Source organism: Colletotrichum truncatum, assembly GCF_014235925.2.
Source record: "Colletotrichum truncatum strain CMES1059 chromosome Unknown Contig_0001, whole genome shotgun sequence".
Classification (NCBI taxonomy): domain Eukaryota; kingdom Fungi; phylum Ascomycota; class Sordariomycetes; order Glomerellales; family Glomerellaceae; genus Colletotrichum; species Colletotrichum truncatum.
This window is the reverse complement of record NW_027222398.1, coordinates 6424329-6447516: the sequence shown is the minus strand read 5'-3', so window position 1 is coordinate 6447516 and position 23188 is coordinate 6424329. Positions and strand designations below refer to the sequence as shown.

Below are 23188 nucleotides of genomic sequence, written 5' to 3'. Positions count from 1 at the left end.
AGTTTCGCGTGCACATTGACGACAATGGGCTTGTTGGAGTGGGTAATCATGAATCGGAGTTGACATGAGATGGCAAACGAAACCGGGCACGACTTCCAAGAAGGGGATGCGGTGAATGTCAGTGCCAGCCGGGGGGCGGACCCGGGGCAACCAACAAACAGAGGGGCTTGTTGGGGGGGCAACAACTCCAAACACTCCCGCCCTGCCAACTGTAAGGGCGCCAACCTGGGGTGGGCTCTCCAGTTCGGGGCTCCAGAGGGCTGCAAGCCTGCAACGGGTTGCGACCTCCTCTGCGGCTGGCGCATCTCCACCGGTCACTAGCGGGTCCCCTTGGCGTGCCGCTAAGCCTCGCCTGGCACATCTGTGCCCCCTGGAACCATGGTCACCGCCTACGATGCCGAGCAAGGTACCTTGTCTTCTTTTTTTTTGCGTGTTCTTTCTCTGTGCTCTCCAGGTAACCTTAGTGCCCATGGTGCACTGACGATTCCTCGTCTATTTTACCACTACGTACCTAGTAATAGCAGTAGAAGTCCCTTGACGTGGTGTTCTGGAGCGTTGCTACTAGTTGAAGTACGGCTAAGGCCACCGAGACAATACCCCTGCTTCCTGGTCACATCGGCAAAAGGCTTGTATGTTTCTACCTCTGTCTCCCAGCAGCCAGTGCCAGCGAAGCCAACATTGAGAAGGGCCTACCTTGGAAGACACTGGGGCACAGGCAACGCTATCTGATGTATCTCATGGGGCCCTGCATGCCACATCAACCGACTAGACTATATGGATAAGCATGAATGGATACCAACCATCTGCAAGGCAACGCAACGCAGACATCACTGGCCTCGACCACGAATGAGACCAAGATAGTCATACACAATGGTAAAAGATGTAAGAAATGGTCACACTTGCATTCTACTGGCATGCAAACGACGCAAGGCACACGACAGTCTTCCTGTCCTGCGACTCATATCACATTTCTGTTCCGCTCTGCATATTCCCCCCCCATCTTAACCATTACTCTCCCGCGCTGCCCACCATCAGTTTTTTTTTTTTTTTTCTCCTTTTTAGTCCTCTTTTCTTTGTCTGCGACTTTTTCACGATGCTTCAGAAACAGCGGCTTCACACCGGCACTTTTTCGTTTGCTTTTCTGTATCAAGATCGGCTGACTCGCCCCGGCTCATAGAACCCTGGTGCTAATTACGGCTCCCCGGAGCTCCCCCAGCTATACCAAAACGGAAGAAAGTAAACAAAGGGGCCCGAGCTTTGCGACCGAAAGCACCCACAGAATCACACACCACACATCATCCACACACACATACACACATAACCCAGGCTACCAGACTACCAGACTACCGCACCGTTGCGCAACGCACCTTGACCTAGCCCCCTCGCTCGCCCTGGCCCTGGGATACCCGACAAACCGCTGCTCTCCCGAGCAACCCCAAGCAACCGATCCAGCGAACAACTCGCTTGCTTCTTAGAGCCATTCTTGCTTTCGCTCCGTCTGAAATACAAACTCAGGCCGTCCTGACTGACAGACGACAAGCCCCGTTCCCTGGATACCCATTTCTTCTTCGAAACTCTCTTCCAGCACCATCCTGCACGCGCGCTCTTTCGCCTTCCCATTACCCTCCGTTTTCGGGCTCCAGGGTTGAACACCAGTTCATCCCTCTCTCGTGCTCCATCTCTGCTGCCGGAGTTTATTGAATTGAGAGATTTAACGGTTCAATGACATCCAAATCGGCCGCAATGGCGGACGAGGGTGTTGCTGAGCACTACCAAGTGTTGGAGGAGCTTGGTCGTGAGTATCCTTCATTCCAGCCTACCGTCGTATATCGCGCTGACAGATTATTCAGGTGGAAGCTTTGGAGTCGTTTACAAGGCCATTGAGAAGGCAACCGGCGAGACTGTCGCCATCAAGCATGTAAGTTGCCTTTGCGTCTACACCTCCGTTGCCCGCCCGCCGCTAACCTGTGGTTGTGTAGATCGACCTCGAATCCAGCGAAGATGACATCCAGGAGATCCAAGGTGAAATCGCTGTGCTGAGCACATGCGCCAGTTCGTTCGTCACCCAGTACAAGGGCAGCTTCTTGCGCGGCCACAAGCTCTGGATTGTCATGGAGTATCTTGGGGGTGGCTCATGCCTGGACTTGGTATGTCACTCTGAATTGCAACTTGCCCGCATTCGACACAACTAACATTCCTCAGCTCAAACCGGCCAACTTTGCAGAGGTCCACATTGCCATCATTTGCCGAGAGCTGCTCCGTGGTCTCGAGTACTTGCACGCTGAAGGCAAGATTCACCGAGACATCAAGGCAGCCAATGTCCTACTCTCCGAGGCGGGCAAGGTCAAATTGGCCGACTTTGGTGTCGCCGCCCAATTGACAAACATCAAGTCTCAGAGAAACACTTTCGTCGGCACCCCTTTCTGGATGGCGCCCGAGGTCATTCAGCAGGATGGCTATGGCTTCAAAGCCGATATTTGGTCCCTTGGCATCACCGCAATGGAAATGGCCAACGGCGAGCCTCCCCTAGCGCATATCCACCCGATGAAGGTTCTCTTCCACATTCCCAAGAACCCTCCTCCTCGCCTTGAGGGTGGTTTCAGCAAGGACTTCAAGGATTTCGTGGCGCAATGTCTCGTTAAGGATTCGGATCGCAGACCCTCGGCAAAGGACCTCCTCCGTCACCGCTTCATCAGATCGGCCGGCAAGGTTGAGGCGCTTCAGGAGCTAATTGCCCGCAAGCAAATGTGGGACGCAAACCAAAACCGAAAGTCGCACACCATCTTTTACCAGGAGACACTGCACACCATCTCTCCTAAGGACGAGTCGGATGAGTGGGTGTTTGACACGGTCAAGTCGGTGGTACCCAGGCGGCCGACTGTTCGGTCGCGGAAGCCGTCCTATTTCGCAGCGGAGGAGGCCATGCGTCGCCTCGACCTCAAGGACGCCCCGCTCGGTCCTGCTTCTCCCGCCTCCGGTACTGTGCGCCGGTCAACTGTGCGCCGCCAGCCCTCGAGCCGCCAAGCATCTGCCACACAGATCCAAGCAAATGGGTCACCTCGTTCAACGGTTGCCAGGAGGCCGCTCCAACCAGACATGTCCTACGGCAACTCTGGCTCCTCCGTGAGGCTCTTCCGCCGGGTCCCCTCGGACGGCTCCGTTACTGCGCATGCAGATTTCCCCACTTCTCCCGATGCAACCGTGGGCAACGAGAACAGGGCGCCAGCAAGAGGAGCATCCGTGGAGCCAAACAGCAAGGAGGCCCTGCTTGGCCGGCGACTGTTCAACAAGGCTGTCGACCCCACTCTCGCCGAGTTGCACGCCCAAACTTCGGGCCTACAGAAGCGGGAAGCATTGGCCAAGCTTACCGATGCCTTTGCTCTTTTGGACTCGGTTGACCCCGAAGGCGCCTACCATCTTATGCGCAACTTGATGGGAGCCGTCTCCCAGGACACCAAGCTGAACGCAGCCTTGATGCCTCAACAGTCGATCAAGATCCCTTCGGACGGCACACCTCAGGGCACGGTCATCATCAAGAGTGCAGCGGTCACGCCTGCGGGTAGCCCCACCAAGCTGGTGATGGCATCAAACAACCCGCACCTGAAGAGCCACAGGAGGCGCAACGGATCGTTCGCCACGCCCGAGTCGACCGAGAAGGAGCGAGACAAGGAGAAGTCGGCCATGGAAGCCAAGTATCCCGGCCGCGCACCCCGACCAGGCATGGAGCACTGCAAGCAGCTCTCTGATGTGCTCTATGGTCGGTGGACGGAGGGACTGAGGATCAGATGGCCAGCGGTCTAAGTCCGCGGGACTCAAAGGCAATGCAACACCCCCACGAGACACGCTAGAAGGGGGGGGGTTGGCATTCCATTATTCACGAGACACGCTGTATGATGAGAGTGTATGACCACGCCACAGCATACGGGTTTGAACAGTACACAAAAAAGCATTGGGAGGGGTTTTTTTAAACATTTGGGAGATTGAGAGATACCGGGTTTGGATTTTTGCTTCTTTCGCTTTTTCCGAAGAAGACGCCGACGGCTCGACTCAGCTGGTGTAGGTCTCATTATTGACGATCTATCTACCTGGTCGACGAGGGCTGTCTCCGTCACACAAAGTTGGCGTTTTGGTTTGTCTGGTTTTTCTGTCCTTTTTCAGGCACTAGGTAGATACCTTGTAGATAGAGTCCAAGTTTGCGTCCACAATAGAATGATTTGCGCAACACAACTGTTTTCGTTACCTTCCATCTTTGCTCTGGTGACAGAATTCTCATCTTTGTTATCCTATTATTCTACAATGCCTATGACTCTGGCACCGTCTCCGGTGCCGTCTCCGGTGCCGTCTCCGGTGCCGTCTCCGGTTCCGGCTCAGGCTCAGGCGCAGTGCTCTTCATTGACAGTTTGATTCTCCAGTTAATGAACTCGTCCGTCAGAATCTCTCCATGGCCAGCCTCTTCGACTCTGAAAACTTCAATGGTAGGGTTCCCCGGCCGCCTGCGTATTCTCCACACGCCATCGTCGTTAATAGTCTGACGCAGCCCTGCGGATCTCTGTTAGCATCGGATCCCTTGCATACGCCCGCCGAACCCGCAGAGGAGGAAAGAAAATGAAAACAACAACAATAACAATAACAAACAAAACAATATAGTAGACAGTTGGTGAAAAAAAAAAAAAAAAAAGTAGACGAAGAAGGAAAAAAAAAAAAAAAAAACCTACAAACTAGAAACTCGGCAGCAAAATTGACACACATATCCCCGTTCCATGAGGCCCGTCCGCGCCGCTGTACCGTATCGGGTATCTTTTCCGTCTCAATCTCCTCGACGCTGGTGAGTATGCCTCTGTTGCTCCGGAAGCCGACAATGATTTTTGGTACGCCCAGGAGGAACGACTGGATCCAAAACTTCATCAGTTTGCGGTGGAAGTTGTCGACGTCGCGATCGTCGCGGATCGCGAGGCTCGTCTTGAGCTCGACCCAGTTCGTGGGCGCGCCTTGTTTCGCGGGTTTGCAGTCCCAGACTTTTGCGAATGTCAGCTGGTTTTCCTGAGGGGGCCTTTGAGAGAGGGGCAGCGGGCTGTACCGGCGTCGACTTCGCCTCCTATGCAGATTACCGTCTGTCCTATGCCCGTTCGGACTACGGAGCAGTACTGCGCGTTGTTGTTCACCACTTCTTTTTCTCTATTCTCGATGTATTCTCTGGATGTGTCGCCCCAGGGGGCGGGAAGAGTTGCCAGAGTTTCAAACTTGTACCCTTTGTAATGTTAGTAGAGACCCTCATAGGGCCGTTGGTTGTGAGACTCACCCCAGAACTGCATCACTTCCGGCGGAATCGGTCCCCTTCTCTGCTGGGCGTTCTGCTGTTTCTGTGAGGCTACTTTGTACTCATGGTTCTCCTCGATGAATCTGCTCTCATGTTAACGTGAAGCCTTGCCATGTGGCAGAAGTAGGTTTCATACATGCAATCCTGAGTTCAGTCAGCTCAGTCAATTCCAGGCGTGGGAGTTGTCAGCGCACTTGATATAGCGTTGCGTTCATCTCGAAGCTGTGAAGGTCGTCAACATCTTGTTAAATCAGACGTGCATCATTTCTGCAGAACTGACCCGTCACGATCTTCAAAGGGGGATGCCATGATCTGTGAGCTGTTTAGTTAAAGTCGCTCAGACAACAATTTGCAAACGCTTACCTTGGTCATCATGCCGCGCCATGTCACAATCTGGGCGTCAATCTTTTGCCCAGTTTCCTCCTCGTGAGCTTTAATGGTCTTGAGAAGACTGCCAAGATGCTCGGCCTTGGAATCATCATGCTTAATGAAGCTGTCATATCCTTCAGACAAGTCGACACCCAGCGATGGGTTGTAATAGTATCTCAGTGATGAGTCGTCCAGGTGAAACTCGTGATTATCATCATATGAGAAGCATGCAAACTCCTGTCCATTACATATTAATTACCGAGTTCCTGTTGAGCAGGTATACAGTGGGCTACTCAAGGGCGTGAGCATGGTTGGCGGACCAGACGCGTTCACTTACTTTTGGCCGTTTGACGGGCTGGCTGGCACCGTAAAAGCGCCCGATGGGCTGAATAGAGAACTCATTTGACATGATTAAAGATCCTGTGAGGGCTGTAACTTTACTAAAGGCTAACAAGGATCTTATTTCATTCGGACTTTCATGGTCAGAACTCGGATGAGGGATGAACTCGGGCCGGTCTCACCGTCGGTGTCGGGAGGTGTAAAGGGAGCGTTGTGGCGCGTGAACACGGCAAGCGGGGCAGGCGGGATGGTGAACAATCCGGGGCGGTGGGGAACCAACCTCGACCGCTGAAGCGAGCCACTAACAGCCCTGGACAAGATCCAGACAACACTGAAACGTGCATGCGCATGGCTGGACTGGAAGCACCCGAGCCCCTAGCTGCAGCTGCCCAGCACCTCGAGGAAGCCCGCCTAAGCTTGCCCAATCCAACCACGGTTTTCGACATCCAAGAGCCTCAACCTTGAAGCTAGCCTACGACACACTTCAAGACCACGACCGAGAGAGGGATCATCGCCGCTCATTCGATATCCCTGAACTCCTTCGATATATATTCGACCTGCTTTAGTTACGACAACTTTCCTGATCCGCGATGCGATACCATCCCCTCCCGAGCGTTTAAAGAGCTACATCCACCAGCTCCCTCAGAATGTCGAATCGATACGGCGGTGGATACCGCAACGGCAACGGCTATGGAAACTTTGGGAGACGCGAAGAAGATTATGATCCCTACGGAGACGGTTACGGAGGCAGTGGTGGTGGTGGCGGGGGCGGGGGCGGAGGAGGAGGAGGAGGCGGCGGTGGTGACAGAGAAAGAGAACGAGGCGACCGGTATGCCGTGGGATCTCCGCCGATGAACCCTCGATCACCACCAGGCCTTCGAAGCGCGGGACCGCCGCCCGTACGCAGCCGCGAGCGCATGCAGGAAACGAATGCGGAGCGGCAGATCGGTCAAGTTCTCGAGCACATCAAGCAAGAATGGCCGGCCATGTGCCAAACCGACTGCGTACCCGTGCAGCTAGCCCTGCAGCTCCTCGACACCAGCTCCGTAGGCCGCGCCCACGAGTACCGCAAGTTCCAGCAGACGCACTTGTATCTCCAAGACTCCCTGAAGGGCATCGTCCACGAGCACCACCAGGGCTTCAACAGCTCCATCGGAACGTTCCACAAGATTCAAGGCAGTATACAGGCATCGCAGAAGAAGGTGCGCACGCTCAAGGAGTCATTGCTGACCTCCAAGGTGAGCCTCTGCACGTCGGACCCAGATCTCAAGAAGTTCTCGGCCGCGTCGCAGGCTTATGATGAGCTGTTAACTACGCTGAACGAGTTGGAGGAGTTGCGCCTGGTGCCGGATCAGTTGGAGGCGAGAATTTCTGAAAAGCGCTTCCTAAGTGCCGTTGAGGTCCTGCAGAATGCGTTACGGAAATTGCGTAAACCTGAGCTGGACAATATCGGTGCCTTGAGTGATCTGAGGGGCTATCTCGCCAACCAAGATACGGCGCTGATGGACATCCTGGTGGAAGAGCTTCACGAACATTTGTATCTGAAATCGCCATACTGCCAGGAGAGGTGGCAGAATCTAGCCAAGACGCAAGGCGCCTTTAAAGATGGCAACTATGAGGCGATTACAATCTCTCCTTTCCACCAGATCTTAGACGCCATGGACTTTGAACATAAGGCGACAGAGGACCCCGCTAAGAACCCAGAAGCCGATACCTTCTCCTACGTGTCACTGCTGGTGGAGTCTTTGAACAAGTTGGGAAGACTGGAGACGGCCGTCGACACCCTCAAGCAGAGGTTGCCAGTCGAGCTCTTCACCATCGTCAACGAGACCCTCAATGAAGTCGACCAGCGGCACCCAAGCTCATTACGTGGCGGCTCTGCCAACTCCCAGGGATTGCACATCTACGGCAACAGGGAGACGCAAATGAGAGCTGATGTGATCTACGACTTATTATGGACGCTCTTCGGCAAGTTCGAGGCTATTGCCGAAGGCCACCGAGTGTTCCACGAATCGATCAAAGCACTCATCCGGAGGGAAGGCGCTGGAAACAACAGCGCTCTCCTAGGAAGCTTCAAGGAGCTATGGAACCTGTACCAGAACGAGATTCGTTCTCTGCTGCACAACTATGTCACAACAGACGCTGACGTTTACCAATTCAACTCGTCACCGAAGCCCGGCGCGAACGCTAATGGCAAGAAGGATGCTGCTAGGGAGCATTTGTTCAAGTTTGCCGAAGGCGATCCTAAGGCTGTGGATATGGCTACAGAATACGAGGCCCTCGAGGGTATCATCCGTGCTGCTGTGCCTGGTTTGACCGACACGTCTCGTAAAGGCGCAGACAAGAAACGATCGATGTTGGACGGCGGCAGTTCCAAGAGGGGGACAGCGGCAGGCTGGGAGAACAAGCAAACAACAGGCACTTACAAGTCTCTTGTTGAGCCCAGTGTCTTCAACATGAGTCTACTTCTGCCGCCCACACTTGTCTTCTTGCAAAGGCTCAAGATGATCGTTCCGCCAGGCTCAGACCTTGCCACCAGCACACTGACGTCCTTCCTGGATAACTTCTTGGTCAACGTCTTCCAACCCCAGCTGGATGAAACACTGGGCAAGCTCAGCGACACCATCTTCGGCGAAGTCGACACTTTCTTGCAGGATCAGGAGTGGTCACAGGTTGCCAGGCGACCGGTTTTCAAGGGAACCACTGCCTTCTTCGCCGTTGTCACAGCGTTCTGCCGAATGTTGGCCACGATACCCCACGATCAAGCTCTCAGCACTCTCATTATCACTCAAATGATGAGGTACTACGACCGCTGCTTCGGGTGGTATAAGTCACTCGTCAGCAAAACCCAGGCGCAGGCCGGAGAACCCGCGAAGCTGCGTATGTCAGCGGCAATGACTTTAGAGGAAGGCGATGTCCTGGAGACCATCAAGCAATTGTGGACATCCGAAACTCTCGAACGAGAACTCCTGGAAAAGGAAGTTGGCCTGCTCATCGTCCAGACAAATGAGAAGCGCATGGAGCTGGCCGACATCATCCAAGACAAGGATACCATTTCTTCTCTCTGTCTTCTTTACACAAGTATGAAGTGGCTTGCTGTCAAGATCTCCGGTCTGCGGCACATCACCCGCAACGAGTCGGACTCCTCCCGAACGAATCTGGCCAGGGGCTCAAGCAAGCGATGGACCCTTATGAACGACCCCAGCAAGGCCACAAACGAGGAGGGACCTGTGTACCTCCCAATGACGCAGGAAACAGTCCAGTAAGTCCCTGCTTCATAGTATCTCGTCCAACCCCTCTAACAGGTATGCAGAGCCTTCGACGGTATTGTCTCCTCCTTTGAGGAACTAGCCGGTACAGCCCTTCTTACATTGCATATGGAAATTCGCACCGAGATCATCTACTCTCTCCGCACCGCTCTCTCCCCAGAAAAGGCCCCCTACCTCCTGGAACAGGAAGTCACGGAGCCGGACCCGCAGATCTTGACCCTCAACTCGGATCTCGTCCTCTACGACGAGACCATCGCGAAGTACCTCCGCGCAAAGGAGACGGCATTCATCCGCACCGGTCTCGGACTGCTAATCAACGCGTACCTCGTCACCAACGCCGCCTTCGTCTCGCCCATGAACGCCAAGGGCTGCGGGCGCATGCAACTCAACATCTTGGTGTTGCAACAGAACCTCAAGAACGTCGAAGAAGGCGTCGACCTCGCCCGCGCGTCCAACTACTTCTCGCTATTCGACAAGGGCCCCGACGCAATCGTCGAAAAGGCCAAGGAGGACAAGGATAAAGACGAGCATGCGGACCCCAGCGACACGTTCACGTACGAGGAGCTCCGCACGCTGCTGGAGCTGTGCTTCAGCGAGCAGCTCTCCAACCCGGAGCGCGGTATCGCGAGCGCGGCGAAGCGGCAGATGGCGGACAAGATGCTGGGGCTCAGCGAGTACATGTGGCAGAGTTGAGGCTAGTTACAGCATGGGAGAAAAATCCGGGTTTGCTTGCGAGGAGTTTAGAGGGCGCGAGGTGCTACTAGATACTGACGCCATTCATGTCAAATCTTGTTTTGGGGGGGTATTATTCTTTATAGTCTATAGCTTTTCAATGCCAAACTTTTCCCAACCAACATGTACATTGAACCAATTTTTCTTTTTCTTTTTTTTTCTCTCTCCTCTTCTTTGGTTTCCCTGCTCTAGTGGCACCTCCCATCATCACAAACGCCCCCCCTTCTCTAAGAAGAAACGAGGTCTCTCCCCCTGTTGATCTGTACCTTCTTATCCTCACCGCCACTAACAATTCCCCAAGTCTTGTCCCATGCGAGCCCGAACACCTTGGCTCCCTCGCCTCCCAACGGCGCCTTCTTGCCCTTGAGCCACTCCCTGCCGATAGTATACACGGCCTCGCTGACGCTGCCGCCGCCCTCGTCCTTGGTCGCCGGCCTCACGCTTCGCAAGTCCCAGATCTTGACGGTGCCGTCGTGCGAGCCGCTAGCCAAGCTGTACTCGTTATCGGGGGAGGGGGCCAGCGCGGAAACCATGTTGGTGTGGCCACGGAGGGTGAGCACCGAGGTCGCCTGGGCAGAGGCGCGGGGGTCGAGGAGGGTGACGTGGCGGGCGGCCGAGCCGGCTGCTACCAAGGAAGAAGAACCCTGCATGGGCGCGATGCAGAGAAGCGGGTGCAGAGTTGTGAGGGTCGAGACGACGCTGGCGGTCTCGAGGTCGAGGGTGCGGAGAGTGTGGTCAGTCGAGGCGGAGTAGGCAACGGTCTTGTCGGCGGGCTTGAAAGCGACGGCGGTGGCGGAGGCGCCCTCGTGGGCATTGATCATGGCCTTGGCGCCCCTCTGGGGGACGGAGACGGAGGAGCCAGCCGTCTTTGCGCGCTTGGTAGGGATATCCTCGACGTCGACCTCGGGTGAGTCCTTCTTGGATGCTACCCACAGACCAACGCGGCCGTCGGCGGAGGCGGTGAGCATCCTCTTCGAAGGGCCGTGGACATCGAGCGAGTTGATCATCTTCTTGTGGCCGTGCAGTTCCAAGGTGGGCTTCAGCTCGCCGGAGAAGCGGTCCGCGGATTCAGTGTACTTCCAGACGACGACCTTCTGGTCCAGTCCGACGGAGGCGATTTGCGTAGACGAGAGGAACTTTGCATCGCTGAGGAGCTTGGAGTGTCCACCAGCGCGAGCAGAGGCGGAGGTCGCGAGGCACTGGCCGGAGCCGTCCCAGATGCGGACGAGGCCATCGTAGCTTGCGGACAGGATACGATCCTGGCCTTGGGTAAGGGCATCGCCGGACCAGATGCCCGCAGGGGAGGTGGCGGAGAGGACGTCAACGGCAGCGACCCAGTCGTCGTGCTCGAAAGAGGCCTCGTAGACGGGAGGCAACAAGCTACGGACGTACTGCAGGGTGATTGTAGATTCGGAGGAGAGGCCGTTGGATTGGAGGTATTCTTCGATAGTCGTACGGAGGAAGTTACCGTTGACAAGAAAGTCGAGAGGTACGGGAGACGAGGTGTTGAGCATCGACTCCGAGTTCAATATCCTGGAGAGGCCATACCGCTTGATGTCTTCGAAAAATTCATGTTAGCTTTCTCTCTCAAGCAATGCTGGCCATTGGCCCAGTGAATTTATGTGGCTCCTTACCTGCTGGCACGAGAAGTTGCCTCTTACTCTCGTCGAGCTGGAGATCTTCATGCGTCGTCGTGAAGTTGACCTTCACCTGGGCCACCGAGGACTCCATTTTTGCTGGCGGTTGGCACCGAGATGCCGGGGTGTCTTGATATTTGGAGGTTAAATGGAATAGTGAGTGTATTTTGTCAGAAGATTTTTTGGCTTCTTTACGAGAAGAAGCGTGTTCGTGCAGCTATTGCGCGTTCGTCGTTCGTCGGTTGGCAGATGCTTCAAGCAAGTAGACTTAGTCTCGTCCCCGTCTAAATTTTTTTGAAGATGGGCTCTCAGCCTTGCAGAATCTTGAACCCCGCTGTCTTGCGCCCATCCAATCACTGTTGCAGCGCAAAAGGGGACGGCCGCTAGGCTGGATTGTGCCCCGCAATCACTAACATTCAGCACAGGGGGGTATGCTGGGGCGGGGACAATAACAGCCGGGGCCCAAGGCGATGGGTGTCTTTTGCTACAAAAGTGACGAGACTTTATCAATGGAAAATAGATTGTGAGCCAATTCACATTGCACAAACTCTGTTGTTCTCTTGCTAGAATTTTGCCTAGCCCATTTGTAAGCCAGTGGACTTATTCAAGTAATCATACATATTGCGGATCTCATCGCCCTAGTCTCCAAGTCTTTGGTCAAGGCCTCGGGACCCCATAACTGCGAAACCCAGTAAACTTAAGCACTGTCTCCTGCGACCGTCTGGTTCTTCGCGGTCTCCACGATGAAAGCTTCCTCAATCGCCGCCCGGCGTCGGAAAACCCTGAGCCACCGCTCGCCCCAACGGCGGAGCAGCGCGTCACGCTGACCAGCACCGTCAATCTCCTCCATCATCTCATCCTTGCTGCCCGTAGCCCAGCTTACCAAGGCATCTTCCATCGCCTTGAAAAGGTCGCGCATGGCCTTGATCTCCCTCTCCTTAGACTCTTCATCCGCGTCAGCTTCCGTCAACAGCTGTCGAATGCGACCAGTGACCTTGGCCACTGTTCCGAAAACTAGTTCGAAGACATGCGACTGTGCTAAAGAATCTCCTGAAGACTGCCCGTTGACATGGCTGCTGCCCACGAGTGCCCATTCAATGACGGAAAGGGGCAAGAGGATTGAGTAGTTCAGAAGTTTTTCCACGATCGAAATTGCCACGCCAGGCTGAGCAGCCCAGTACGACATGACCGCAGTAATAATTTGGGCTTTAGCCGCCTCAGACGCTGCGCCGACATCAAGAAGTCGGTCCTTGGTTCGCTCAATACACGCCAGAACGTGACTGAGAGACTTGGATCCGACCCAACAGACAGCTGTAACGAAGACATCGGTGCTTGTCACTAAAGGATCCAGACCACGTTCTATCGCGAGTGAGTGAATCCTCTCAATGATGGGCTGGAACTCTTCATCAGCTGCCTTGCGTCTAAGCAATGCAGCAATCTCGCGTCCCTCGGCCGAGAACGGTGTGCCTAAATCACGTCTTAGAAATACGATATCAGACTAATTATAGAATTGAATAAACTCACTTTCATCATTGAACTTGAAATCAGGGACGTCCTTCTCCTTGTCGGGGCCAATAAGGTGTTGATATGGCTCCGGGAGGGTTCCCTTGATTCGCTGCGCGAAGCTTAGTCGGATCTCCTTGTCGAGTGCACCCATGATAAACGCTTTCTGTGGGTGGACGTCAGGAAGGTAAACATCATCAATCCACTCGGTCCACTTCCAAGTGAAGCCAAAATTGCTCAGGTGGTGCGAGAACCAGTCCACAAACCGCTGCGAGAGCTCAAGATCAAGTCGGCTAGAGTTGCGGTACATATGGCGAATGGCTCGACCTAAGCTTGGCGCGATTGCTGCGGGCGCAATCTTGCAAGCCTCGGTCAGAACGGAATGGTAGTACACAAGTTTGTGCTCAGGAGTGGGAAGCTGGAAGAGTTGCGAAAAGACAGCATCAACAGCGACATCCTCGGGCTTCCAAGTCGACTTGCCGGTTTCAATGTCTCGCAACCTGTCGAATGGAGTGGCGCGCTTGACAAAAGTAGTATCGGAGAAGTAGCAATCCAAATCGATCAGGTATCGCGCGGTGACATTGCGGTTGAAATCCAAGATGTTAATGGTATCGACCAGGCCATCCCGAACCAAAGAAGCGGCGATGTCTGTGACAGGGGGTACGGACTCGATGTCTTGAGAGCTGTAAACGGAGAAGTAGACTTCGGGGAACAAAGGTCGAGGACCAGCAATGATGTTTTCAGGAACCGTGATGGCGGGCAGTGTATGCTTCGTGGCATTATCAAGCTTCTCCTGAGCTTCAATCTCCTCCAACGGAAGCTTCCAGGGCCTTGGAAGACAAGACAACTCCCAATTGTTTGCTGCTTCGCTCTGTAATTGCTTCTGCAGCAAAGCAATCACGCTCATAGATCCAGTCGGCTCATCTTTAATTGCGAGGTATGGATCGATCAGTGCCTGGAGCGCATGGGGTTCCGAGGCGATGATGTCCGTCTTGTCCATCAGGTCGGCAGCCTTCTGCTGCCATTGACCAGGCGCAGCCGCCATAATGTACGGGATCGTAAGGAGAATAATCTTTACCAGTTCTGTGCCAATTGTCTGCGGCATATCAGTGATAATGTCTAGCAAGATGAAGGGACAAGAAAGAACCTACGTCATCTGAGCTCGCGGTCTGAAGATCCACGGCTCGGCTGAACAGCTCCTCCAAGACGGGGAAGATTCCCTCGCCGTCCAGAGAGCTTTGCAGACAAGCCAACAACTTCAAATAAAGCTTAACGTCTCTCCATTCTCCAGCCTGAATTTTGTCCTGGGTGGCAGCACTCAGCTTCGCGAGGATGTCATCCACGATATCAGGCTTGAGTGTGTTCACCAAGAGAATGACACCTGCAACAAAAGGCGTCTTGAGCGGCTGTTCCAGCGCGAGTTGCAACACGAGGCTAACAAAGCTCTCACGGAGCTCAGCATCCTCAGTATTATCAGCTACAACATGGGCGATGCTTTGAACTTCTTCGTGCCACCGTCGGAGTGGGGACTCGGCAAGAGATAAAAGCTGCCTGCGAACCCTGACTGGAAGAGGAGCGGTGTCAATTCTTCGTCGTGACTGTCGGTGGTCGTAATCATCGTCGTCTGTTGTCGCCAGAGGCGGTTCGTGAGCCTTCAACTGAAACCATTCCAAGGGGCAGGAGCAAGCTTACCTCCTCTATGCCTTCTCTTTCTGTTATTGTAGCCACCACCTTGGTGACGTCTTCTCTCGTAGTCACCCATTGCGATTGACTGTGAGCGAGAAATAGGTGAGAAGGCGAGATTGGCTTTGAAGGAGATTGGCAAGTTGGAAGTGAGGCTTCCGAAGGCGGCTTCTTTCAGCCTTGAGACGGGGTCCACGTCAAAAAGTTACAGAGGGAAAGCGCGAGCTCCCCTGCTAGCTCGATTGTCGCGCGTCAATTGGACCCATGCGGTGCTCCTGCGTAAGAACTGTGCTTCTGCCTGAGGCATACACTTTTGTCCACTCACTTTTGCAAGGTTGAGCTTCCTTGTCCCCTGCTCCCATTACCTCATCTTGTGAATGTATATTTCACCAGAGCTGAAATCAAAGCATGTACAGTGACCGTCAACGTGATACTTTGCTCCGCGCTCCCATTCAGTCCGCACCTGACACACTTTGGGCCACATTCTACTCATCCGAACACCAGAAAGCCCGAAGCTTACTATTTATCATGCGAGGGCACGGACAAAGCAGGTCATCGAGTAATCGAGTGATTGCCTTGCATTGAACCTGCTCGGCCACTCAGGGGCTAATCCATAACGACAGCAACAGTCTTTCCCAGTATCTGAGCGAAGTAGCCAGTCCCAACCCTTTTAATTGACTTCCTTGGCTCGCCATCAGTGCGTTGCCATGAATAAACAGAAAGTTGAAATCTTTTCCTTGGAATCATGCCTAAAACCAATCCAGACCTGCCGCCCACGGCTCCCGACTAATGGGAGAGGGCTTCCTAACCCTCTCAGCCTCCCTCCGCTCTCCGCCAATAACCATGAGAGGGTCCAAACCTACAACAGTGTGTCCTCCAAGCATCTACCGAGCGCTAACAAGCAAGGAAGCCTCGCCAGACCATAATAAGTGATGAAAGTATGAGAAAAAGGTAGGCGGGACCGCCCAGGCAATTGCCCACCACAGTATAATGAAGCGTTTTCGTGTAACATGAGGGAAGAACAAAGAGAGAGCCATCTCGGGTCATGAACCAGAACGTGGTCTAAAATGTCGTCTTCTGCGATATGCAACAACACAGCCTCCCATAAAATGGTGAGCGACATGATGCACAACCCGTAGACATGCCTTGATGGACCCAACCCTTGCCTCCCCTCCTCTCTACCGACGCGAGGAGCCACCGCTTTATCAAGCAACAGACACCTTCGCATACTCTCGCTAGCGAAACTGTGACCTACGAGCGATCGACGCAGCCAGCTTGTAATCGTCATTCCACATTCAACATCTAATCATCACTTGATCCGTGTTCGAGAGGCCAGTGCCCTTGTAGTCCATGCATAAACTCGATTTCAGTATGCGGTGGTCGAACAGTAGGTTTGCGGCCGAGAAAAGTCGGGAACGATCCACGAGTGCGCTGAGTCCCTGGACATGACCTCGGCTTGTTCAGTCCAGTTTGGCCATCATATCTGCCTTCGGAATTGGAGTGAAATTGTCAATGTCCAATCCCCTTCCGGCCAGGACAGGTCTGATATGAGGGGGTACGAGTTGGTGGTTCAGGTTGGGCGCGATCGAAAGCTCTGTTCCGAGGTCAGTCATGTCTAAGCGTATTGTTAGATACAAGTCAAACTTACCATGGCGAGTGAAGTCGAACAGAGGGGGCAAGTCCCGAATTTCACCACTCTGGTGCCGAGAGTCGGGAAGTCTCGTGTTGGGATCCCTCAGCTCATCGAAAAAGGGATGGACCATGGCCTCGACGGCCGCTTGTCTCTCAGTCGGTGTGTACTCGAGGAGGCGTGCAATCAAATCAATAGCGTTCGCGTCCGCCTTCCTGAAGACCTTAGCAAAAGGATGGGGCTTGATCTGCGGGAACTTGTGCTCCATATAGTTGGGGTTCATTGTGCGGATCTGCTCCCGTGTTGGCGTGCCCAAGACCTTGATGATCTCTACCAATTGGTCGATGCCTGACTCTCCAGGGAAGAGGGGTTGCCCGAGCATCAATTCGGCCATAACACAACCGGTGGACCAGACGTCTAAGAGAAATGTTAGCTAGCTCAAGGACAAAAGCCAAAGGATTTCTCGGAGATTTTAAAGAACGTACCGATCTTGGTTGTGTAGTTAGTAGCACCAAAGATCAACTCTGGGGCTCGGTAGTACCGTGAGCAGATGTATGACACATTCGGCTCGTTCTCCACCAAGATCTTCGCGCTACCGAAGTCGCACAGCTTGAGAATACCTGATGTGGGGTCGAGGAGGAGGTTCTGAGGCTTGATATCACGATGGCAAATGCCTTGAGAGTGGATGTAGGCGAGGGCTCGGAAGAGTTGGTAGATGTAGAGCTTGACTTCCAAGATGGGCATCGTCGTCTTCATCTTGTTGAAGAAACGTGATGCGCGGTAAACGGTCTCGGGGACAAACTCCTGGACCAGATTGAGGTAAACCTCGTCCTTCTGTTCTCAAATCAGTCATGTGTTCTCCCGTACACAATTAATCAACAACAGTGCTTCTTACGCGTTCGCCATTGGAATAGTAGAAAGCCTTCAACTGGACAATGTTGGGGTGCCGGACGATGCGCATAATTTGAAGTTCTCGGTTCTATTCGATTCGTCAGTGTGTGTGTGGCCGTGAGAAGAAAGCCAGGTTGGCATACCTTGAATCTCTTGTCTTGGAGAACGCGCTTAATAGCCGCATCCTCACCTGAAGGCGAGAGCTTCGTCTGGAAGACGACACCGAAAGAGCCATTACCCACGATCTTGCATTGCGTGTACTGTAGGTCTCTCGTCTCTCCAGTCACACCGTCTTGCACCTTTTCACGAATAACTTCTGCAACAGCAATCAGCACGGCCAAGTCGGAATCAAATCAGTAATTGCCGCAGCTTACCTCCCATCCTGAGAGTGTTAAAGGCGGCGGGGCGATTCTGCGCCATGGCTCAGAAGGCGTTGTCAGCACGGCTTGAGCCCTGCTATTGATGGCCGACGTTGGGCGAATTGAGGTTGAGAAGAATGAGGGGTAACAGATTCGAGACTCGAAGGCGGGCCGTGATGGGCGGCAAAGAACGATTACTGGGTTTCGCTGACGTGAAATCCGTGCAAGTCTAATTGCACGAAAAGGAACAGACTTGCTGGTCGGCGAATCAATTGCCTGTATCAGCAACCGAAGGATAGAGGCCAAGTATGGTCGTGGGAAGTGCTGTAGAGGAAGGCGGCACCGGTAGCGGATTTGAAGACGGGACTCGGGTCAGCGTTTCCAGGGATGAGGAATCAGATGGTGTTTCGTGATCGACGTGCAATCTTTAGGAAACTGATTGAGGTCATTAGCAGGTCGACAGGAAAAATGATGCTGTAGAAACGCTCAAATGTTCATTCAGGGTCGACAGGGCGAAATGGGCAGGGTGTAGATGTGTCGTGCGACGAGCAATGATGAACGAGGATGACAGACGAGGGGTGCGGGGCGGGAGATATTTTGACAGGGAGAGGAAGAAAGTGGCAGGGCAGGGGAATATGAATGATGGCGACGATGCAAGACGAGTGGTGGCAAGTCGAAGAGTAAAGGCCACGGGCGGGAGGGAAAGGAATTGGGTAAGGTCGCTAGGTAGCAAGCAAGGCCAGGACTGGACAGTACGAGACTGGAGAGGCAGAGGCCAGGACAGGAAATAGGAGGGGGTGTGTGTGAGTGTGTGTGTGGTATATGCTGGCTGGTAGATGCGCTATGCATGCAGCACTGCAGTGAGGTGATTTTTGCTCTGCCAAAGGGGAGGGAAAAAAAAAAAAAGGCCAGGTACGTGCAGACCAGTAGTGCGAGGCAACTACAGATATTTTGCCCAACCCAGTACGAGAAGCAGGTCACAGCAGCTTGAGCAAACCACTGTTCTCGTGTATAGATGAACTGGTGACGACGGGCCGAGAGACAGGGCAAGGTACGGTGCGCAGAAAGGTGAGGCACGCCGACGCGGTGGGCTGTGGTGTCTGTCGGGGGTGTGTGGTTTTGTGGTGTGGGAAGGGGGGAGGGGGGATGTGGTGATGACGGCACAGCACGTCGCTGAGGGGCAGGCTTTGGGCCAGGCTCAAGGATCGTGATGTTCTGCCTCGTGCGACACGAAGAGGGACCCAGACGTGGGGTGGTTTGCGGTTGGAGCGACGATGAGAAGAACAGGGAAGCACTCACCACACAAGGAGATAGTCACTGTCAACAGAGCAGATTGCCAGAGATGGGCAGGAGGATGGGCCTCGTTCTGTTGCTTGCCGTGCGGGTAAGTTATGTGGTCGGGCAGCTTTGGTTGTGGTGACTGCAAGGCGTTTGCGAGGAAACGGAGCAGAGAAGGCAAGCACTGGAAGAAGATCTGTACCTGGGCCAGGAGGCGGTAGTTTCCAGGTGCGAATAACTATGGTGGGTATTCGACCGAGTCGTTCGAAAGAGACAATAAGAAGAGCAGAATGGCTCTCTTGCGGTAGGCGTGATTTGGTTGACGGGGATGGAGAACAGGTGCCGTTTGGGCGAGAGCGATGCACGACGAACGTGGTGAAGTCGGGGTGCCGAGAGGTGGGAAGAGGAGGATGTTGTCACGCCGTTTAGAAGCGCGAGGTGGGTAGGTTGGGTTGGTTGGTGGGAGAAGGAACCAAGGCGGTGGTGGAGAGATGAAGTAGGCAAGGTTGGTAAGGCAAGGTCAGGTAGTGGTAGTGGAAGGTAGGGAGGTACTTTGAAAGGAGGGGCAGCCCGGGGTGGGTTGTGCTCTTGAGGCCTCGCGGACCACACGGCAGGGCAGACTAGCGCGCGCAGCTGGACGAGGAATGACGGAGTGCGTCCCAAGTCCAGCGACGGGGCCAAGGGGGGTGGTGGAGGGTACGAGGGACGAATTAAAAAACAAAAATAAAAAATGGCCAGGGGGGAAGGGCTGCTGCTGCTTGCTGCTGCTGCTATCCGAATATGACAATTCGAGTCTCAATTGACAAATTCTCCAGCACGCGAATCCCGACCCTTTTTTTTTTTTAAATATAATGATGCTTAAAGGAGGTGCAGATCGGATCTTTTCTTTTCCCGTGGTCGTTTTGCCTTTTCCCTACGTCTTTTTAGGGCCCAAGGAACGCTGCGATGCTACGGTGATGCGGGTGTGCATCCAAATAGGCGCAGGCAAGGCCAAGGTAAGAGATGAGGAGTTGTAACTGTTCTGTACGAATTGCGGCGGCGCCCTCAAGTTCCAGGCGTAGATGACGGCGTAGGTGACCGAGTAAGGTGGCTCGGAGGAGGTAGCAGTCGGCCTCTTGACACCGTTGTCGCGTAGTGCAGCAACGAGTGCTATGTACGTATGTATATGTATGTATGTAGGTAATCCAGCAGGTAGCGTTGGTAAGGGAGGCAAGGCTGCTCAGAAGATCCCGCTTGGAGGGGGGTAGGGGAGGGTTTTGGATGTCCAGTGCGGCGGAGGGAACGACGGAGGCTCTCGCAGAAGATGGAGCAAAAGTCGGGTCGGCCGGTGCGCCGTGCGAAGAGGACCAGACACAAAAGATGGTCAAGGTGCAGCTAGGGAACGGTACGGTACGGTTACAGCCTTTAGAGCGTTGACGTTTGGGACTTGGAAGGTCCAGTCAAATTCAACCCAGACCAAATTCAGTTCCAGCCCCGTCCGCTTCAGTAAAGTAAGGTCACTCTAAAGCTCTAGTTTACCGGACGAGTCGAGTTGACTTGGGTCAGGTCCGTTCAGGTCCGGCCAGGTCAGGTTGGCGGGGGTCGGGTGACGATGTGAATTATGTGAGAATGATGCAGAACGGCTGTAGAGTTTAGAGAAAACCAGAGTTCAAGCAAAGTGCTAAGTGTGATATGGAACACACGGGACAACACGTTGGACGGTAGGAAACAGAGGAGAGGCACAAGATGGATGATTATCGACTATCCAGTCTGGGGAGTGGCCGGAGTTGTAAAGCAAAGTAATGAAAAATAGTAATGGGGCAAAGAAAGCCAAAGACGGGTTAAGTCGAGTCAAGACAATGACAGCCAACTTTTTTCCTTCCCTTACCCGACAGAACAGTAGTGCGAAAGTGCAGTCAGCCAAGTCAATCAAAACTCAGAACAGCAGACAAACAAGTCCGGTCCCAGTCAGTATGCCAAAAAACCTCAAAAGTCCAGGTCAAGTCCAGGTGCAGTCTGGGCAAGCAAGACACAGCGGGACAGCTTAGCCTTTCGTTGTCGTCCACTCTAGACAAGGACCCGCTGCACCAGGCTTGCTTGCTCATGTGCTCTTTTTGAGACGGGGAGGCAGGCGCTAAAACTCGGCAAGCGGAAGTCAAAAAGCCAATGGCCGCTCAGATTAGCCTTGTTGCTGCTGTCTCCTGTCAGGTTGCTCCTGCCAGCTGGAGCTACCTAAGGATGGGAAAGTTCCTGGAGGAAAGTAGCGACTTGGGACGCAGCCACCTGCACCTTTTCTGCAGCTGCCACTGTTGAGGTAATCCTACCGTAGCTGCCTTAGTTTTTTTTTTATTGTCTCTCATCATCCACTGCAACATGCTTGCCTTACGCCCTTCCTTTCTTCCTTCCTTTTGGCAAGCTGTCGGAGCGGGGAGCATTTGGGGGGCAGAACTAGTCAACGCCAGGAGGAAGGAACCGCAGGTCAAGGGAGCAAGCCAGCAAGTTCCCTCACTGCCTTGCTGTAACAGCCACCTTCCATGTAGAAGTCTTGAAAAAGAAGCATCACGTGTTCTCCCGCTTTTTTTTTTCCTGTCACCTTTTTTTTCCCCGTTACTTGCATCCTCTCACACGCTTGCTGCGTCTCCCTGTCATACCTCTCTCTCTCTTTCCCGCTCTCTGTCCCTTTTCCTCTCACATTTTCGTCCCACGTACCTTGGGTTAGGACGGCCCGTATCCACCACCATACGTCTAGTCTGCTCCTATTCGTCAGGGTACTGTCGGGTACCTTTGGCCAGCTGACCTACTGGGTCTTCCCATGCGTACCGGCCCAGTACACGAGCCAAGGAGATCAAGCCATGCACTAACGAAAGTCCAATGCGCCTTGGGCCGACCTGCTGAGCGACCCCGAGGGTGTGGTCAAGGCGACCATTGGGGGGGGGGGATAACCTGACCAATTACCCACTTATTTAAATGAATTATGGGTCTATCTGACCAATTTTATGATTGGCTGTATTGAGGTGAAGTGGGTCCACCTGACCATGGAATTTTTAATCGGTCAGGTGCACGGACCAGTTACTGATTGCGTCCCACTACTGATTAGGGTGCATACCCCATATTAATATTTAAATCCCTATTCTATTCTGATTCGCTTCCTTTTCCCTCCGTAACCCTTTCAAATCGTATGCGCCCCCCCCCCCCCCTGGCGCACCGATTCCTAATTACTTCCGAATCAGTTCAGAAATCCGACATCATGCCTTCATACAAGGATTCTGTAAGTACAATGGAATCGGTTTAGGATCGATTCAGAACTGATTCAGAATCAGGACGATTACAAGACCTACAAAGAAGGTCTTCTCCAGGGCGGCAAGAACCACCGCATGGAGGATCTTCCTCCCTTCGAGTTCAACGAGGTAAGTGATTCAGAAGCGATTCCACAACGATTCAGAAACAGTTCTGAATCGATTCAGGCTGGCGAAGTCAAGCTCGCCCCTGGCGAACTCTACTGCCGCTGGGGTGGTAGATCCAGCAGCATCACGTGCACCAAGGTAATTCAGAATCAGTTCCGGATCAGTTCAGAACTAATTTCGAATCGATTAGACGGAGCGGTTCTCGAGCGAGTCGAACCTCAAGAACCACATCAAGAAGCACAAGCTCGACGGGGTCCCGGCCAAGGTTAAGAGCCGCAAGTCCGGCGCGAACTCCGTCGAGGAGAACGATGATGCAGCTGGTAAGTGATTCTGAACTGATTCTGTACCGATTCTGAACTAGTTCTAAACTGATTATGAATAGAATTCTACGACCGCATCCACGGCATCGCCATCGGCGCTCGCGATGACAGCGAGCTGCAGACTCCTTCCAAGAAACGGAAGGCGCAGACCCCTCCCCCCCTTCTTGCCGTGCCCACGCGCAAGCGGGGCAACCAAACTGTGGTAAGTGATTCTCAATCGATCCGGAATCCTTTTGGAACCCATTCTGCATCGATTCTGCAACAGATCAACTTCGCCGAAATGCGTCGCGCCGCCGGCTTCCCTGCCAAGGGCAAGTGCACCCACTGCACCACTGCCCGCAATGCCAGTAAGTTTAGAATCAGTCTTGAAGCAGTTCAGAACTAATTACGAATCGATTCAGAATGTCCTCCCGCCCTTCGCGATCAGGAATGTGAGGTCTGGGCCCGCTTTGAGGATGATGAAGAAGATGAGGCCTGA

General features: G+C 53.7%; 7 protein-coding genes across 7 annotated transcripts; 3 read left to right on the top strand and 4 right to left on the bottom strand.

Annotated features, from left to right (window-relative positions):
• Positions 1 to 1722: 1722 nt before the first annotated feature.
• CTRU02_201790 (mst3-like protein) lies at positions 1723 to 3801 on the top strand (the record flags this gene model as incomplete). The annotated part of the gene is made up of 4 exons (XM_036729917.1): positions 1723 to 1795; positions 1851 to 1918; positions 1980 to 2147; positions 2203 to 3801. The coding sequence occupies 4 exons, from the start codon at positions 1723 to 1725 to the stop codon at positions 3799 to 3801; spliced, it is 1908 nt and encodes a 635-aa protein (XP_036578451.1).
• Positions 3802 to 4300: 499 nt separating this feature from the next.
• Positions 4301 to 6095, bottom strand: CTRU02_201789 (Decapping nuclease RAI1; the record flags this gene model as incomplete). The annotated part of the gene is made up of 8 exons (XM_070203924.1): positions 4301 to 4539; positions 4716 to 5040; positions 5073 to 5248; positions 5300 to 5390; positions 5512 to 5539; positions 5598 to 5629; positions 5681 to 5923; positions 6024 to 6095. The coding sequence occupies 8 exons, from the start codon at positions 6093 to 6095 to the stop codon at positions 4301 to 4303; spliced, it is 1206 nt and encodes a 401-aa protein (XP_070062506.1).
• A 577-nt stretch (positions 6096 to 6672) lies between these two features.
• CTRU02_201788 (sec8 exocyst complex component specific domain-containing protein) lies at positions 6673 to 9987 on the top strand (the record flags this gene model as incomplete). The annotated part of the gene is made up of 2 exons (XM_036729915.1): positions 6673 to 9287; positions 9339 to 9987. The coding sequence occupies 2 exons, from the start codon at positions 6673 to 6675 to the stop codon at positions 9985 to 9987; spliced, it is 3264 nt and encodes a 1087-aa protein (XP_036578449.1).
• A 266-nt stretch (positions 9988 to 10253) lies between these two features.
• Positions 10254 to 11757, bottom strand: CTRU02_201787 (ribosome biogenesis protein ytm-1; the record flags this gene model as incomplete). Its single annotated transcript, XM_036729914.1, has 2 exons — positions 10254 to 11584; positions 11661 to 11757. The coding sequence occupies 2 exons, from the start codon at positions 11755 to 11757 to the stop codon at positions 10254 to 10256; spliced, it is 1428 nt and encodes a 475-aa protein (XP_036578448.1).
• Positions 11758 to 12360: 603 nt separating this feature from the next.
• Positions 12361 to 14928, bottom strand: CTRU02_201786 (uncharacterized protein; the record flags this gene model as incomplete). Its single annotated transcript, XM_070203923.1, has 4 exons — positions 12361 to 13130; positions 13188 to 14262; positions 14318 to 14790; positions 14862 to 14928. 4 exons carry the CDS (start codon positions 14926 to 14928, stop codon positions 12361 to 12363), a joined length of 2385 nt encoding a protein of 794 aa, XP_070062505.1.
• A 1381-nt stretch (positions 14929 to 16309) lies between these two features.
• Positions 16310 to 17790, bottom strand: CTRU02_201785 (glycogen synthase kinase; the record flags this gene model as incomplete). Its single annotated transcript, XM_036729912.1, has 6 exons — positions 16310 to 16443; positions 16498 to 16896; positions 16965 to 17313; positions 17375 to 17458; positions 17514 to 17686; positions 17745 to 17790. The coding sequence occupies 6 exons, from the start codon at positions 17788 to 17790 to the stop codon at positions 16310 to 16312; spliced, it is 1185 nt and encodes a 394-aa protein (XP_036578446.1).
• A 4443-nt stretch (positions 17791 to 22233) lies between these two features.
• Positions 22234 to 23188, top strand: CTRU02_201784 (uncharacterized protein; the record flags this gene model as incomplete). The annotated part of the gene is made up of 7 exons (XM_036729911.2): positions 22234 to 22254; positions 22307 to 22393; positions 22451 to 22528; positions 22581 to 22710; positions 22773 to 22912; positions 22976 to 23057; positions 23112 to 23188. 7 exons carry the CDS (start codon positions 22234 to 22236, stop codon positions 23186 to 23188), a joined length of 615 nt encoding a protein of 204 aa, XP_036578445.2.